Source organism: Macaca fascicularis, chromosome 7 (assembly GCF_037993035.2).
Source record: "Macaca fascicularis isolate 582-1 chromosome 7, T2T-MFA8v1.1".
In the NCBI taxonomy this organism is placed as follows: Eukaryota; Metazoa; Chordata; class Mammalia; order Primates; family Cercopithecidae; genus Macaca; species Macaca fascicularis.
This window is the reverse complement of record NC_088381.1, coordinates 50,863,026-50,881,050: the sequence shown is the minus strand read 5'-3', so window position 1 is coordinate 50,881,050 and position 18,025 is coordinate 50,863,026. Positions and strand designations below refer to the sequence as shown.

General features: G+C 54.7%; 1 protein-coding gene across 1 annotated transcript in view; it reads right to left on the bottom strand.

Annotated features, from left to right (window-relative positions):
- Nucleotides 1–7,169: 7,169 nt before the first annotated feature.
- The window catches only part of LOXL1 (lysyl oxidase like 1), a 25,605-nt gene continuing 14,749 nt past the window's right edge, over nt 7,170–18,025 (bottom strand). The window contains exons 2-7 of the mRNA XM_005560003.4: nt 16,367–16,475; nt 12,767–12,904; nt 12,097–12,253; nt 11,384–11,479; nt 9,779–9,894; nt 7,170–7,472 (exon numbers count right to left, since the gene is read on the bottom strand). Coding sequence (XP_005560060.4) covers nt 7,466–7,472; nt 9,779–9,894; nt 11,384–11,479; nt 12,097–12,253; nt 12,767–12,904; nt 16,367–16,475 — 623 coding nt within the window. The 3' untranslated portion in view covers nt 7,170–7,465. The remainder of the gene's footprint in view (nt 7,473–9,778; nt 9,895–11,383; nt 11,480–12,096; nt 12,254–12,766; nt 12,905–16,366; nt 16,476–18,025) is intronic.

Sequence of the window (18,025 nt, the reverse complement as noted above, 5' to 3'; positions counted from 1 at the left end):
TTGCAAGCTTTGGACACCTGCTGCATTTTACTCTCTGCTTCCTGAGAGGGGGTACTTAGGACCACAGAAATGAATGTTGTGTCCAAATTGCCTGGACCCAGATATCAGGTTCCAGTTTTGCCCTAGCACACATCTGGTGTAGGGGAAAGCATGCCAAACACGGGCTGCATCTGGCAGTACAATGGTACGGGATTCCACTGGTGGCATTTTATCCAGGACTTCTGTATTCGTAGCCAGGAGTAAAATTGGTCTGTGGTTATCAGCATGAGGGTGGGTGGTGCAGGATAGCAATCTTTATCAGAGTTTGGTGTTAGGATTAGCTTCATAAAATCAATTTAGAAGCATAAAATCAATTCAGCATTTTCCCCATATGCTCTGGAAGAGTTTAAATAACAGAGAAATTCACTGTTCTTCCAGTTTGAAATAACTCATGCTAAAACTCTCTAGGGCTGGTGTCTTTTTAGAGATGATAATTTTTAAATTTTCTTCTGTGGTAATTGGTCTTTTTGTGCTTTTCACTTGAGTCAATTTTGGCAATTTAGAAGTACTAGAAAATTATTATTTAATGTTGGGACACTCCTATGTATAAGCATGCACTAGTTTCTTCAATTTGAAAAGTCATCTCCATGGCTGTGTTCTTATCCCTTCTAATCCCGTATTTTTCTATTAATATTTTGTTGACTAGCTGATGGTTTATTTATTTCTTTATTTTTGAGACAGGGCTTCACGGTTGCCCAGGCTGGAGTACGGCAGCACAATCTCAACTCGCTGTAACCTCCACCTCCTGGGCTCAAGCAATCCTCCCACCTCAGCCTCCCAGATAGCTGGGACTATAGGCGTGCACCACCATGCCCAGCTAATTTTTGTATATTTTGTAGAGACAGGGTTTCACCACGTTTCCCAGGCTGATCTCGGACTCCTGGGCTCAAACGATCCACCCACCTCAGGCTCCCAAAGTGCTGAGATTACAAGCATGAGCCGCGGCACCCAGCCGGTTTATCGATTGTAATTTACCCCCTCTCTCACCCATAAAGAACAATCTAAGTCTGAATTACACTACCACACTACTTCTAAGAGGAATTATACTTCTCGCCAATCCTTTTCAAGCTGCGGTTTCCAGGAGTCACGCATGATTCTAGAGGGCTCGTGGAGGAAGGAGGTGACAGTTTGAACAGTGCTGTGACCATGTTTCAGAGCACAGACCTATGGCTTCTTTGCTGGTCCCAGACGCCTTTGAGGACCTGGAGGAACCCATGCCCTGTCTCCAGAAATGTGCCTGTGTTGGAATTCTGGCTCTCCCATTCACTAGCTGATGGAACTGGGGCAAGTCACATGACTTCTCTGTGCCTCAGCTTGTCCATCTGCAAAATGGGAATGACAGCATCTCCCTCATAAGGCTCTTGTGAGAATTAAATGGCCTTAACCTTCGTAGAGCATTTAGGGCAGGGCCTGGCCCATGGCTAAGTGTTGAAGAAGTTGGTGAGTGTCACTAACATTATTGGCATTCCCCTGCTGGGTCTTTTCTTCTTTCTCATTTCTAGAAGGTACCTGTGATTTCTCATCTCAAGGGCCAGAATCCAAAGTTGATCCGTGAACCAAGGCACATGGCAGGGATAATGGAAGGTTGCCCCAGAGAGGAAGAGGAAAGGAGTGAGTAGTTAGGAGGCAGTGAAGACAGGCCGAGGAAAGAGGCTGGGAGAGTTCCCCAGGCTGGGGAGGTAGTGGCTATGGTCGTGGTGGTGGCTCTGACTCTGCTAATAGTGAGGACAGTGCCTCCTGGCAGTGCCCTGGGGAGGTGGCGAACCTCGAGGGACATGGCTGCCCATGTGCCCAAGCTTTGCAGGAAGTGGAGACACCGCCCCTAGAGGAGAGTGAATGAGCCAGGGATCGGTGACCGGGAGGACTGAAGACCGCAGGACTCCTCTCTGAAGTTCTGAAGTTCTAGGCATCTAGGGTGGGAGTAAATGATTCAGGTCTTTGAATTTCCCACCTAGTAGCCAGGGGGCTCAACGCATATTAAATGTGATTTTGAAACAGTTTTTTTTAGAAGCTATTTCACGTAAAAGGAGACCAGAATCCATACCTGCTTCCTCTGCCTTCCATATGTTGAGTTTTGTAGTTAAAACTTTTCCAGGACTTTGTCATGCTTCTCAGAAAAGCTCAGCTGCAACTTTCCGGGTGGTGTGTGTCACAGGCACCCTTGGGTCCCAGCATCTGGCTGCTCTCCTGACTCCTATGCATGGACTTTGGGGAGGTTCCTGGGTGTGGTCAGTGCCTCTCATTCTCTCTGGCCAGCTGGTGCCAACCCTGGCCAGGCCTGCTCACGGGCACCGCCTGCATGACTCAGTCTGGGGGATGCGAGGGGAAGTTGCAGGGAGGTGTGCAGTTGCTTTCCAACAATGCTGTGGTTGTGGTGTGGACCCGGACGCAGCTGTGGTGAGGAGCAGCTGGGGAGGGCCCATCCATATGAGTAGCCGGCAGGGACTCAGTGCCTGGACATCCAAGGGGGTGTGGTCTCTCTTGCCTTGACCACAAATGGGTGGAGAGGCCTGGCAGGAGCTGGGAAGTGGGCCCCCTAACCAATGCTGGAATAAGTAGGGAAAGCGGGAACCCCCCCCCCCACCCGCCAGGAGTTCCCCCCCCCCACCCGCCAGGAGGTGCTGAGGGAGCCCTTGCCAATGCCAGCGGCCTCAGGGGACATCAGAAGGGAGCCATGGCTTGTGGGCCAGCGTTAGGGTGCACAGAGTCAGGCTCAGAGGCCTCCAGTTCAGAGAAGAGGCTTGGGCAGGGTAAGGAGTTGGGGCCCGGGCTCCCACTCTCTCCAGGGTTAAACGTTGGAAGTTCTGTTTTCAAGGATCTGGAAATGTCCTTACAAGCCCTCCACCCCTGGCTGAGAAGTCTATTAAAGGGCTCTCTTCCAAGTCATTTTTTTTGAGGATGAAGAAACTCTTCATCTAAAAGTGAGACAGGACATGGGACCAGCGCCACCACTCTCACCTTGGTTATCAGGTGCTTCCTTAACATAGGCCCAGCTAACTTCTCAAAACAGGTGGGATTCTAATGGAAGGAGAGGAGACAGAATGGGTGGGATTTTAGCCTGGGCCCTCCCTGCAGGGGGCTGCTGCCCTGGGTGGGAGGGCACAGCGTAGTGCACAGGGTGTGTGGGCATCTGAGGTGCGGGGGAGGGAGAAGGTCAAGGCTGTGGCCGGGATGGTAGGCCATGGAGGGGTCAGGTCTGGGCTGGTCCTGTCGTGCTGGCTTTCAAAGCCCACCCCGCCCTGCCAAGGGCCCAGCGCACCTCTGTCTCTATCAGCAGGCCCTTCTAAGGGTTTCAGGCCAGCCCTGGTTTGAGGTCCAGTATCCCCACTTCAGGCCTCTGTCTGTGGCATCCTCCAAGCCAGATAATGCCCCAGCCCTCCAGGCAGCAGTCCCAGCAGTGCCTCTGCTGGCTCCCTGCTCCCCTTTTGAGGCAGTCCCCCTGCTGCCTGCTCACCTTCCCCCAGGTTGGACTTTGCCTACCACTCCCTACTCAGCTTTCTTCTACCTCCCGTTTCCTCCCCTCCCTCTCTTCTCTTCCCCTGCCCCCTCTTCTCTGCCAGGCAAGGACTAGCAAGACACTCAGTCCCCTCAGGACAGATGGGGAGACTGAGGCCCACTGAAGGACAGAGTCAGGGCCACAGCTGCGCCCCCTGCCAGGCGTTGCCTCTGCTCTCTCTGTCCTTCCTGCTGTCCAGTCACATCCACCAGTCGTTTACTTAGCAGACCCTGAGGACCAGCCCAAGGGAAGGCTGTGGGGTAGGGTGGGGGGTCTGTTTCACCTCAAGGTGTTTCTAACAGCAAATGTCTTGAGAAGCAGTGAGCTCCCCAGCACTGGGGCTGAGCAAGAAGAGGACAGGGAGGGATGCTGGGCAGGTGACTCCAGGCCCTTACAGCCCAAGTGGATTCCTGCACACCAGTGCCCAGTGTACCAGCAGAGACCCTCTTGGTCCGTGCAGCCCAGAAGGAGGTGCTGGGTCAGGAGCAAAGATGGCACCTATGATTGTTTGTTTATTTGTTTGTCTGTTTGAGATAGAGTCTCACTCTATCTCAGGCTAGAGTGCAGTGACACAATCTTGGCTCACTGCAACCTCCACCTCCTGGGTTCAAGCGATTCTCCTGCCTCAGCCTCCCGAATAGCTGGGATTACAGGTGGGTGCCACCGTGCCCAGCTAACTTTTGTATTTTTAGCAGAGGTGGGGTTTTGCCATGTTGGCCAGGCTGGTCTCGAACTCCTGACCCCAAGTGATCTGCCCGCCTCAGCCTCCCACAGTGCTGGAATTACAGGCGTGAGTCACTGGACCTGGCTGAGATGGCACCTACGTAACCTTTGTCCAGCATCAAGGCCTGGGTGCCTCCTCCCACACCCATGTGTGTCCATGGCAGGGTGGGGGTGGGAGAGTCCTCAGTGAGGCCAGTTGAAGGGGAGAGGGGATGGTTAAGGAAGGCTTCGAGAAATCAGGGTTTCAGCTGGCCTTGAAGGGGCAAACGGAAGGGTGAGGGGACCAGTGGGCCTGAGTCCCTGCGTCATGTGACCTGGCCTCCTGTGGGCCTCACACACCTCTCCCTGGGCCTGGCTTGGTGGGGTGAGCCCACCAGGTGAGCTCTATCTGGGGAGGGGCCCGAGCCAGGTGACAGCAAGAACAAGGAACAAGCAGGCTGTCTGCCACGCAGTGCCAGCCAGACAGATCTCAAGAGGCCGAGGCCGAGCTGGAAGGGCACTCCTCTCCCAGCCACCCCCCTCAGCTCAGTGCTTGCCAGGCTCCTGCCGTCTTGACAGTTTTTCTCTCCCCACTCCCAGGGAGACTCTGCCATTCTACATGGAGTCAAAATACCTGAGGAGACCCTGTCTCCTGAGGTGGGAGCAGTGCATCTCCTTTCCTGAGGGGCCATTACTGCTGGACAGTGCCATGAAGCTGCACTGATAGGGCACTGACAGGTCAGCCAGGAAGTGGTGAGGGCTGCCCTGGTCCCTGCGCATCGTGGCTGTCTTCTCTCTTCTCTCTCTCTCTCTTCTCCTTTGGGTGAAAGCCTTCTTTGCTTTTTGGGGGGGGCAAAGGGTTATCTGAAGCCCCTCCCCAGAGATCTAATCTCAGAGTCCTCCCAGCATGTGAGGACTGGCCCAGGTGTCCTCACTCTGAGGACAGGCTTGGGGACATCCACTAGCCCCCCAGAACCTGAACTCCAGGCCGAAGGTTCACGTGCATGCTGGAGCACTGTGTTTGGGAGTCTCCTTGTATGCTCCCCACCTCCCCACACTTCATGATGTGTGGGCTTTTTGGAAAAGCCACCCTTACTCTCTCCTTCCATCCAATTCTGTGTTCAGGGCCATAGCTCCCCCTTGAACATCTGCTGAAGGTACAGATCTCCCCAGAAAACTGCGCACACCCGGCATTTGGCCCTGGCCTAGGGCTTAGAGACGTGAGCTCCAGCACTGTGTCTGCCTTGAACTTGCCTGTGGTCTCAGACAGCCTTCAGTTTTCTGACCTGAGAAATGGGGGCTTTTGTCTCTACCTCATAGGGGCCTCCTGACAGCCTGGAATTGGTTGACCTTGTCTGCCCCGTCCCCAGCTCACTCCTGGGAGTACCTAGGAAGGAGAGGGGGTGGGGCTGCAATAAGGATGGCATCTTGGGAGGCACACACCGGCAGGGGATGCAGCAGAATTGCGGCCCTGGATGACAGACATGTGCCCGTACTCCTCTCAGCCCTCCTGGTCCAGCTCCAGAGGGAGAGTGGCAGAGCTGCAGCACCTACCCTGTCAGCAGAGTTAAATCCCAGCCAGACTTGCAGAGGGAAGGCGAGAGAGGGCTACAGCCACACCCACTCCACCCTACTGCCTGGGCTGGTGAGTGGCCCAAGGGCTCCAGGGTACTGGGCCAGGACCCTCCTGGATGCACAGCATGGCTCCAAGAAGCCCTCCCTCTCTACTGCATCAGAAAACCTCCTGGCTACCAGGGGCCCTGAGGCAAGGGTCACATCAGAGCCAAAAGCAGGGGACACCTCCTTGGAGGACCTCTGCTAATGGGCGGGGACCCACCAAGATCTGGAGGGGTGGGTGCCAACACCCTGTAGCTCCCCCGGTGCCTCCCTGGCAGCAGTAGCTCATCAACTCTCCATGTCAGTGTGGGAGCCAAGCAGGAGGGCATTCCCATCTTACTCGTGAGGAAACTGAGGTGAAGTCTCACTTGCCCACAGTCACACAGCAGTGAGCAGGATTGGCCCTGGAATCCAGAGCCCTGGTACTTGGACAAAGTCTCTTTCCCTTTCTCACTGGTGTTGCCCCCACAGGGAAGCAGGTGGGTCTGGAGGCATCCCGAGGGCTCACTGGTCAGGGGAGGAGGAGAGGCACCACCCTCTCGCTTCTTCCTGGTCCATCCCAGTGTCCAGGACCTCTGGGATGCCACAGCCAAGGCAGGGGACGGGGGCTGCAGGGCCATGGGGCCTCCCTCCATCTCCCACTCACACCATCAGCCTATAGCTCCACCCTATGATCTCTGCTCAAGGCGGTCTCTCTGCCAAGAATCCTCTTCTCCCCTCCCTGCCTGGAAGGAGGCCCTCTCCTATGTGAAGGCTCCCTGGTGCCCCTAGGTTCTGCCTCACTGGGCACTGCGTGCTCCCTGTTCCCTGTGGTTGTGCGCTCCCGGAGGGCAGGAGCTACGATGCTCCTGCGTGTGCCCTAGCACAGTGCCTGGCCTTCAGGAGACTGAATTCGGGAACCTGCAATTGTAAGGGAGTGGATGACTGGTAGAGAGCGAATGGTGTGAGAGTGAGAGGGCTGGGAGTGGGGGACGGTGGGAGTGTGAGGCTGAAGGCTGAGAAGGGGCAGCAGTGGGCACACGAGCCCAGATAGGAGCAGGGGCTAAGCAGGGAGAGCAGGCTGGCACTGCCCACCCCATTGCAGGGCCCTCCCCTAGTCGGATGTGGTCCCATTCCCATACAACAGGCTTGGCCAAGGGCTCAACCCCACAGGCTTCCACGATGGGCTCAGCGCCCTCATGGTCGCTGTGGTCCTGACCGGGTGGTGGCTGCCCTTTCCACATTTGGCGAGGGGAAGGATGACGCCCAAGGACATCCCCCAGGCCCAAACTAGCTGTGGCTGGCCAGCCAGCAGGCCGCACGCAGAGCCGCAGAATAGAAAAACCTTGTTTTATTCAGCCCAGACCTGGGCAATCTAGCTCTGTGGTATGGCCAAAGTATAAAAAATAAAAACCAACAACAACAAAACAACGCTGTAGAGAAAAGTGAAGTATAAAATGGGGTCTGGCATCCGGAATCCCTGTGGTTTCCATCCACGTTCGCTCCCTGAGGCCGGCAGGGAGGGATGCCCCTGCCGGTGGGTTGGGGGACTGGGCCCCTCGGCGGGAGGCTGCCAGGGGAGCAGGGCCTGCTTTAGAAGGGGAGAGATTGGCCATCTGTCCCTCCCAGAGATCAGGATCTGAGGAAGGAAAGACAGTGGGTCAATGAGGGGCTGCAAAGTGGGGCCCCCGTGGTCCCCTCAGCCAGGGCTTCCCTCCCGCAGCCCAGATCCCTCGTGGCAGGGCAGGCATGGGCCTCCATTTCCCTCAAGAGAAAGTGCCGACCCCCTCAGCCCAGCTCCAGAAGGAGGGGTTCGATGGACTCCCACCCACCCAGGGCACAGTCTCAGCACATTCCCCTCCCCATGCCCTAGTCCCAGATTGTTTTCTAGGCCATTAGCAGAGCTGCTACTGTCTGGAAATACTTTCTTGTTTTTTCTAACTCAGAACCTTTTTTTAAAGCCTCCTTTTTCCTCCAGAAGTACGATGGAAACCCACAGGCGTCAGTCCCGTGGCCTTTCTGGGAACGCTCTGTCCAGCTTCCTGTGCACGCTGGCCCAGCCGCCTGCCTGTGGTCAGGGTCACAGAGACTGAGACACTCTAATAAGACCCAGCCTTTCCAAGCACTTATGTAAAGAGCTCTTGGAAGGAAGGGATTTGGCACCCCCTGCTGCCCACAGGCCCCCGGGAGCTGGGAGGGCAGCGCAGGCTGCTTCTCCATCTGCCTTGCCGAGAGCCCCGCTGGCTGCTCCAGGCACCTGGGACATGGGACGCTGTTTCTGTTCCCATCCCCCTTTCCCAGCAGCAGGTGGGACTCCCTGCCTCCCTGAGCCCCCAGCAGCCTCCTTTGTTTCCTGGATACCCCATTCTTCCTTCCTCCTCCTTCCCTAGAATGGCTTCTACCACTTAGGTGACCCCTGGGTCTTGAATAGCTAAGACAGGCCCTGAGGAGCAAGAATGTGCTAGGAACCCAGGCCTACTAAAGAGCCAAACTGCCAGTGATGGGATAGGAGTTCGTCCTTTCAAACACGCTGTGTGCCCTCGGGAATTCTGATCTCATTCTACTCCTGAGGAACCTAATCTCTGCACTGAACTAGAGGCTGCTGTTCCCATTTTTAATATTCATGATGTGGTGGCAGCATGCTGTGAACAGTTAGGTTGGTGGTAGCAGCCAAATGTGAGAGGGCTGTCTCTAAATGAGCCTGGCCCTGGTCACAGACTGAGCCCTGGCCCTGGCCACACACTGAGCCCTGATCCTGGTCACACACTGAGCCCTGGCCCTGGTCACAGATTGAGCCCTGAGTCTGGCTACACACTGGGCCCTGACTCTGGCCACACACTGAGCCCTGATCCTGGTCACACACTGAGCCCTAATCCTGGTTACACACTGAGCCCTGGCCCTGGTCACAGATTGAGCCCTGAGTCTGGCTACACACTGGGCCCTGACTCTGGCCACACACTGAGCCCTGATCCTGGTCACACACTGAGCCCTGGCCCTGGTCACAGATTGAGCCCTGACCTGGCCATACACCACACCCTGACCACAGTCATAGGCTTAATCTCTCATACCTGCCATCCATTAATAAGCATACACTTTTAGGGAAAGATACCTCTCTGGGCCTTGAGATCTCTACTACCTTTCTCCCAGTTGATGAAGTAAAGCCGAAAGCTCTAGGACTTTTTTTTTTTTTTTTTTTTTTTTTTTAATGGAAAAGGATTCCTTTGATCTGGAGTGTGGTAGGGTTTCCTTGTGAGCTTGTAAGGAAGGGGGTCCCTCTGCAAAGTACTTCACGTGGGGATCAGGAGAAAGACTGAGGACCCTACCCAGCAGCCATGTGCTAAAATCCCAGGCCCAGGTTTTAGGGACTTCCTCTACAACAGGGGCCTAGGGACTGAAGATGGCTCCTTTTAACCAGAATCACTTCTAATCTGTGACTGTTTAATCCAGTCCACTTGATAAGGACACTAATGATCACAGCTGCTGTTCACTGTGTGCCACTGTGTGCTGGGCTGTTGAACATGCGGACATCAGGCCTATAGATCCTCAGCCCCAGCCTATGTGGAAATACCTATTTTATAGTTGAGGAAAGTAGCTCAGGGAAGTGCAGTAGTTACCCAATGTCACAGAGCGAGGAAGCTGTGGAACTGGGACTGCAGAGCTCGTGGCCTTGCACCAAATGACTCTGCCTTCTGCTGGTTTTCACTTGGGACATCTCAGGGAGCCACAGGATACAGCCCCAGATCAACACCCTACAGCCTGAGCCCCACCGTAAACACTCAGCTTGGGGTTGGCACGGACAAGGCTCTTTTTGCTGGGCCCTGCTGCAGCTGCATTCGGCCATCAAGGTGACCTAAAGTGCAGGTATCTTAGATATTTCAGGTGGCCTTGCCTGCTCCCCAGGCAGGAAAGGGACAGGGCTAGGAAGGATGGGGGGCAAGCACTTACTGGACAATTTTGCAGTTTGTTGTAGAAACGTAGCGACCTGTGTAGTGAATGTTGCATCTCACCACGTTGTTGGTGAAGTCAGACTCTAAAACAATATACTTTGGGTTCACGTGCACCTGAGGAAGAAGAGAAACAGGGAGAAAGGGAGTCTAGTCGGGGGGCTGCACCTCAACCGCTCACCAGAGAAGGTGGTAAGGAGGCAGACAGACAGACAGAGAGGGGACATAGACAGGAGACAGAGAAAGACCATGTGAGGCCAAGAGACATGGAGACAGAGACACACTGCTAGAGAGACACAGAGGGGAAAGAAGAGGCAGCTGGTAACCCAAGCAAACATCATCTGATCCCCCTTATCAGAAGATTGGATGTTTCCCTAGAGCGAGAGACTGTGCCAGGTGGGCCCTGCATGGGGCATTTGGGGTTGGAGAGGTTGGATCCTGCCCCTGGGAATGCAGTAATGAGGAGCTGAGCAGGGACTCGACACCTGGCCTCCCCAACGCCAAGGCTCAAAGTTGTTCCCTATGCATTCCTGTCTATGCTTTTTGTCTGAAAAGGAGCTGTTGGGATACAACACTTTTAAATGTTGGATTAACTAGGGAAGGGCCAGCTTTATTCACAGAACGTCTAAGAACAGATGCAGGGATGTGACTTTCAAATCCTGGTATGCTCCCAAAGCGCAGGGACTGTGAACTGTATTGCTTATGTGGTTTTTGTGTCCAGTGCCTAGAACTCAGAGGGGACTTCCTATGTGTTTGACTGAGTGGATGAATGAGGAAAAGAAAAAATATACTGGACAACCCCAGGCCCTGGAGGAGCAAGCTTGGAGCCTGCTGAGGGGCACTCAGGAGGGAACCGCAGAGAACCACTGCTGGACGCATCTCTCCACCAGCTGACTTTCTGCAGGGAAGGCCTCCGCCTGCAAATCTGGCTTCACTGCTCTTCCCTTACTGAGCTGCTTTTCTGCTTCTGAGTGGGTCCAGATGAACTGGTGGAATGATCCCTACTCATTTTATACCTGTGTGGAGGAGGCTGAGACATGGCTTCCCCAGGTGGGCCCATGACAACCTGGCCTACACGTATGTACCAAGTCTGGCTGTGTGTTGTTAATATGCTTTTCTACTTTTCTCCCAACCAAGGGAAGAGGCGATGGGGTGAGTGTCCATCAGAGTAGGAGAGGTTCAGGCTAAAAGGGTCTTGGTCACAGGAGCCCTTGGCTTTGCAGGGGTCCCTGTAAGGAGCCAACGGCCTCTCATCTGTCTCCCAAATGATACAAAGTCTGCCCTGTCCGAAGACAAGAAGAGAGACCACATGGTTCTCCAAGTCTTCCTTGCTCTCTCTGGTCCTTTGTCACTTAGGGAGACAATATCACCACTGCCTCTAGCATTACCACAGCTGGGGCAAAGGTTCCTTGGGTTCTTTATGGAGAGAGAGGCTATGCCAGCCTGAGACCTAAATCTTCGGCTGGGAAGCCTGAACCTTGAGGGATGCCTCGGATGCTGCCTCTGCTCAGCAGCTGGGGAGAAGGGAAGAGGCCCAGAGGCTGAAGCTTCTTTCAGGAATGATGAACATCCGGTTGGAGAGAAAGCCCCAGACTCAGAGGCCCACCTTGAGGATGTAGTTCCCAGGCTGCACATCGGTTATGTCAATCCACTGGCAGTCGATATCTGCGTTGTAGGTGTCATAGCAGCCTGGGCTCAGGCCCTGGGAAAGGGACAAGAGGAGCGGCTGATGCTGCTGGTTCCCCAGAGCCACCCCATGCCCACTTTCAGGAGTTTCAGGCCCATCTTCCCCTGGGTTTCTCCCCTGACCCTGGCCCAGGGCAACTGCTCAGGGTGGGTCCACCCCTTCCTAAAGTCACTGGCTAGACGGACCAGAGGAAAGACAGAGATCTCTAATAGCCAGGTGGGAGGGATGAGATGGATGTGCCGGTATGCGTGGGCAAGATGGATGGCAGAATGGATAAAGAGAGACGGGACAGACAGACAGTTTGTGGATGTTTAGGTTGGCTGATGCAAAGAGGGATATGGGTGGGTGAACAGGCTAATGGGACATGTTGCTCTCCAGACTGTTGCAATGTTTCCTTCTCTCCATGAGCAGATCGCCTGGGAATAACATGGGAAGGGGCTTGGGCAGGGAGAGAACAGTCTCTGCAGGGCACTGTGGCAGCCTGAGGACTGGTGAGAAGACCTTCACTGTGAGCAGAGCTGAGTGGCCAGAAGCCTTGGCACTAGCCAGGCCTCAGCCGGCCTCAGCAGGCCTTGCTCTGTCTCCCCACTCCTCATCCGCCTGTGCCCTGAACCCCATCTCTCCAGCCCAACCTGGGTATGAGAGGTGCATGCATAGCGCTTGAGGTTGCCGAAGTCACAGGTGCTGTCCTCCAGGCAGAAACTGGCCTTGTGGCCCTCAGCCACCTTCTTGCCTGTGGCTGCATCCAGTAGGTCGTAGTGGCTGAACTCATCCATGCTGTGGTAATGTCTAGAGGCAGAGGAGAGGAGAGAGAAAGAGAGAGAAGAGGGCCTAGTGTTCCCTGGGCCTCTCATCCTGTCCTCATCCTGAGATGGGCTCAGGTGACCCCGCTGTGGCACAGCCTCCTGGCCAATCTAGGCTCTCCTGTCCCCTGAGTCCTGCGGGGTGGCCCCTCTGTGCGCCCCACCTAGGTGGGTCACTCCAGGACAGCACATGCTCTGGACCCCTCACTTCCTTTTTGGGCTCCCACCTGTAATGGCCTCACTGGGCAATGCCCTGTATTCTAGACATTTCCATCCCTTATTGAGACCAATCCTTCCATTTTCCAGCCTACCTTTGGCTAAGACTTCTCTGAGAAACACTTGCCCCAGTGGCAAGAGTTGGCAGATAACACCTCCCTGGGCCCTCTAATCCAGTATCTGTGTCTCTCAGAGTGCTCGTGGCAGGAGGGGAGCTCAGGCACCAAGGTCCCTGGTCCAGAGGAGAAGTGGAAGAGGATGGGCCCAGCCCCTCCCCACTCACTGGTGGCAGCTGTGCCACTCCCAGGTGTGCCGTGGCCGGTTGGGGAGGAAGTCCGCTGTGCCCTGGTTCTTCACACGCTGGGGGAAGCGCAGCAGCACCCGCACATCGTAGTCGGTGGCCTCAGGGGCATAGGCTGTGCTGCAGGGACGACAGGGGAGGTAAGGGGGGGGTTGGGGCATAGTGACACCAGAACCCAGCATGGGCCCCCTCAGTCCCACCCCCAGCCCTTGGCCACTGGTTCTGCAGCCCCACCACTTGTCCCTGAAGATCTTCTCCTCTGACTCCCCGAACTGTGGCAGAGGCTCAGGCCTCTTCCTCTGTCTTCTGACCCCGTGAAATCCTGGCTGTCCCCTCCTTTCTGGCCTCCACCATGTGGCCGGCAGCTGCCAACAGCATCTTTCTAAAGCGGTACCAGGCACGGCAGTGTCCCTGATACCTGCAGGTGACTCAGCTGGGGTCAGCCCCTGGGTGCAGGAGCACATAAGAAATCTCTGAAGGGCCTTTGAAAAACAGCCCTGTTGCGGGAGCCAGGCACTTTGGCTCATGCCTGTAATTACAGAGCTTTGGGAGGTTGAGGCAGGAGGATCACTTGAGGCCAATAGTTTGAGACCAGCCTGGGCAACACAGTGAGAAAATTTAAAAAATTAATTTAATTAAATAAATTTTTTAAAAATTAAAAAATTAGCCGGATAAGGTGGCTTATGCCTGTAGCCCCAGCTACTTGGAGACTGATACCTTGAGCCCAGGAGTTTGAGGCTGTAATGAGCTATAATTGCGCTGCTGCACTCTAGTCTGGGCAACAGAGTGAGACCCCCTTTCTAAAAAAGAAAGAAAGAAAAAAAAAGTCTTCTCCAGGAGATTCTGATAAGTCTTCTTTCCTCCAGACAGAGCCCTAATTGTTGACAAAAGTATGCCATGTCTTGGGTGTGGGCCTGAAAAACAGACTTGAGGTCCTCTGGTCAAAGCCTCTTCACTTTTCTAGTCCCATCTGCCCTTCCACTCCCCTACACACGCTGGGTTCCTGCTTCAAAGCCTATTTTCCAAACAGGCTGAACTTTTTCCCTGACCCATACTTTTTTCCCCATGCTATTTGCTTGACTCAGAATTCCAAAACTCACCCAGCCTCCTAGGGTCAACTCAAAAGTCCCCTCCTCCAGGAAGTCTGCCTGGATTGCTCTACTTAGAGGATCCGATTGCCTGTGAGCTCTAACAGCACTGACTGCGGCACAGCCCAATACCACCTACATCTTGCACTGGGTTGGGTATGACCAGGCCACCTCTCCCTGATTGCATGTTTTCAGGCTGGCAACCTGTCCTTTTCTATTCAGGGATCGTGGGTCTGGTATGAATTGCCTGCTCACAATTCACCTGCTGACTCCAGATTTCCAACTGAGGCAGGCCTTGTGACAAAAGGAAAAAGGTGGAAAGAGGAACGAGAGGCTGCAGTGAGGCGAGACACACACATATGCACACATACACACACGCGCACACACGTGTGTGGTAGGAACAGGAAGGGGGGCTGAAGGCCCCTCCCCTCTTCAGCTGATGGCTGACAGCTAACCCTGTTGGCCTCAGGGGCTCTTCCCTGGCACTCATTAAAGTCCAGTCCTAAGGCCAGAGGGGAGTGGTGGCCAGTCGTAGGGATTAGCGCTCTCTTTGAGAGAATGTCTGGACAACAGGCGGCTCAGACTGTCTGCCAGGATGAAAGGCCCTCAGCCTTGTCTGGGGGAGGCTTGGAATCTGTCTGTGTCTGGGTTGAAACAAAACATCCTCCTTCCCTCTGTTCAGTTAAATCCTGCCCTTCTGTTCGGCTCAGCACACCGTGGGAAACCATAAGGGTCTAGGTTCTAGGCCCAGCTTGGCCACAAATTGGCGGTGAGACTTGGAAGCGGTCCTTTTCTTTCTCTGGGTTCTGCCTGCAGCGTGTGAACTGGCACCAGCCTGTGGCCCATACTTCAAATGATCTCAGAGGCCCTCCTGCCCCAGGGCTCCAGTTCTGCAGGGTTCTCCAGGTCTGAACTCTTGTGCCCACCTCCTCTGAGGCCTCAGCCCTTGCTGAGCCCTCCCTCCTCTGACCTCCAGCAGCCCTGGCCTGTGAACCAATCCTTCTGGCTCTTGTCCCACTCGTGTCTTGGTTCTGTCACTGGGGTACAGGTGAGGGCTGTTCTCTCCAGCTGTACCAGGAGACCCTCCAGGACAGAGAACAGGCTGCCTCCTCTCCCCAGCTGGGACGCAGGTCCGGGCACTCAGGATCCTTCATGAAGAGGCGTGATATTAACAGTTTGGCTTTGACTAATTCTCTTAAGACTGGAAGGGCTGTCATAGAGGCTGTAAGTTCCTAATTGCTGGAGGAATTCCAGCAGGACCATTACGTTCTCTTCCCCAGGACAACTGAAACAAGACAAGAACTGCCCAGACAGGCTGGCTGAGTGGTACTCAGCCTGTGGTCCCTGGACCAGGGGCAGTTTCCACACGGATGCCCGTCTGGGATGGGATCGGGAACTTGCACCAGAATGTACATCGACAACATTCCTAATCACTGTGCTTAGTTGAGCGGACACTTTTTCTTTTTTTAAACGAGACTTTCTCAATGAAGGAGTGAGTTGAGTTACATTCTGGTGCAAGCTCTTTTATCTTGTTACAGATAGATAAGGGTTTATGATCAGCTACTTATAGTGGCAGTGAACTAGAAGTTCTAGAAATGAGAAAATGTTGAGATTCTGAAGGGTTTCCTAGATAGTAGAAAGTCAAACTAAACACAGAGTTCAAATGTCCAAAAAGCAGGTAATTAAGAAAAATAGGTGCTTTCAACATAGAGGGATATTAACAAAAGAAGCAGATAACATAATCTTAACTAATTATTTTAGCCCAGGGAGGTATCCCCAAAGAACCTATATTCCAGCAGAATATGAACTGCTAATAAATTAGAAGCAAACACTGTGAGAGGCAGGATCACCCATGAACAATGGCGAGCCAGCTGTGCTCACCTTCTGGGTTCATGGAAACTGGTCTCCTTCCCCTCTTTCCAGTGCAACATACAACTGAAGCTTCTTTGTCTCCGGGGCTCACTGCCCCTGCTGTGACCAGGCAGAGGCAGCCTGGGCCAGCCAAAGCCACAGCTGTCCTCTGTGGACATGGCTCCATAGTCCTGGGCTCTATGCTGCAGGTACATCCACCCAGTAGGACTTCCATAGGTCCCTCTATGAGCACTGGAAGCCTGGGTTCCCAAGAGGAACCTTCTCATTAAGCAGCTCAGATCCAAAAGGTTTGAGTTCCTTTCATTGCTCCTCAGTTTCCTGAGGGGGCAACCCATGCCTTCAGGGCTTGTGTGAAGATGAAGTGCCACAGTGAAAGTGAAGTACCTTGTATAGTAAGGTACAGTATACAGAAATGCTGGGTCCCCGCTTGCTCCCCTCCCCTCCTGACTCCCTCAGGGCAGGCAAGGCTCACTGATGAAAAGGTCAGGGTCCTGGGAGGCCAGGGCATTTGGCCAGGGTCATCAGCTTGCAGACAGCCTAGCTGGCAGCCGCAGCTAGGCTGGGCTCTGGGTGACTCCCAGGGACTATCCCAACACTCTACACTTCTGCCTCAGCTGCTTACCTGGCCAGACACTTCTCCTCCGCAGCACAGCGCAGGGAGTACAGGTGGGCTCTCTGCACATAAGTGGATGCTTGCACATAGTTGGGGTCTGGGACCAAGTCAGGGAGACCTGGAGTGGGCAGTGGGAGAGAGGGAGGAGGGAGGAAGAGCATGACATTGAGAGCATCAGGTTGGCCACTGTTAATGCCCAGACACCTCCTCATACCCCAAACATCCTCTCATACCCCAAAACCCTTTGCCATTCTCCTTGGGCATTGGGTCCTGGGCTCACGTGTGGGGTCAGGGAAGTCAGGCAGCAAGAGCTTGCATCTCGAGCTCTGTGGTGTGGGAGCTGCTAAGACTTCCTGGAAAAGCTTGGACATGAACAAGATCTGGGAGATGGGGCAGGATTTAGAGAACCAGAGAGCAGGAAAGGGTGTCCTCGGCAGGGGGAACAGCATGAACGAAGACCTGGAGGCAGGAATGAGTGAACCATGTAACTTCCTGACAGAGGCCCTCCCTCGAGTCCTTACTCCCCAGGCCTCTGGACAGCAGCCCCCAGACACCCTCCGTTCCTCTCATCCCTGCAGTCAGCATTCTTTGTGAACCACCAAGAGAGTCCTGGGCTTCTGGCCTGGAGTGTGTCCCTGAAGGTTCATGGGCAGAGCCAGGTGGATGCAGGCTGGCAGGAGTCGGGGTGGGCAGGAAGGGATGGGCTAGAAGGAAAACATTTCCCCAGAGCAGGCTGCTGACAGGGCAAGATTCGCAGCCTGGGCACCCAGCCCGACCTTCTCAGAATTCCTTTCTGCCTGGCACAGCCACTCCTCCCCGTACCCCCGCCCCCAATCACCTGCCACCACTTCCTGCCATCAGCCCCCTAGACCTGACCACACCCTCCTCTGTCTGCAACCTCTGGCCACCAATCTGAGGGAGACCCTGGCTCCCTACCCTGCAAGGCCTGGGGTCAAGCACCCAGGGGAAGTCTGGAGGCTGCCCCCGTCCTTGTGGTCCCTTGTTCCCCAGGATGTGCCAGAGCCTGGGGCCTGTCCATCCTGTTCCTGCCCCTCCACCTTCCTCCCTGGGCATGCATTAGTCTGAGCAGGAGTTACTAGGAATAAGCAGAAACCACACTTAGGTGTCCAGACTCCATCCCGCATTGGAATGAAGAAGGAATACCTTAATGTTGGAGTGACGGGATGTGGGCTGGGGTGGGTGCGGGCAGGGGTGGGTGTGGGCAGGGGGGACTCCAGGGCCCTGGGCTCTATCCCAGCCCAGCCACTGACTTAAAGGGGAGTGGTCCTGGGGCCTCTAATTCCCTGTCCTCTCTGGCCTCAGGGATTTTGTCAGGAAAGTGATAAGATGAGGCTATAAGCTCCTCTTAGTTTCTTTGAAGTACTCTGCTCTTGAGGGATTCGGGAAGGGTGACAGCAGGCAAGGTGGGAGGACTTAAGTCCCATGGAGGGGTTTCCCACCCCTTTCCTGCTGCCAAGACCCTCTCATCAGCTTTTAGGTCTGGAAGATGAGGCCAAGGAGGGGAAGGCTGGCTTCTAAGCCATTGGCAGAAGTGTCTGCCTGCATGTTCCCCTCCCCACACCACCCTGAGTTCCCAGACCCTAGCGTTGCTCTCCCTGGGACCTGGGCCTCATGGGGGAGCCTGGTCCAGGCAGCCAGGGTGATCTC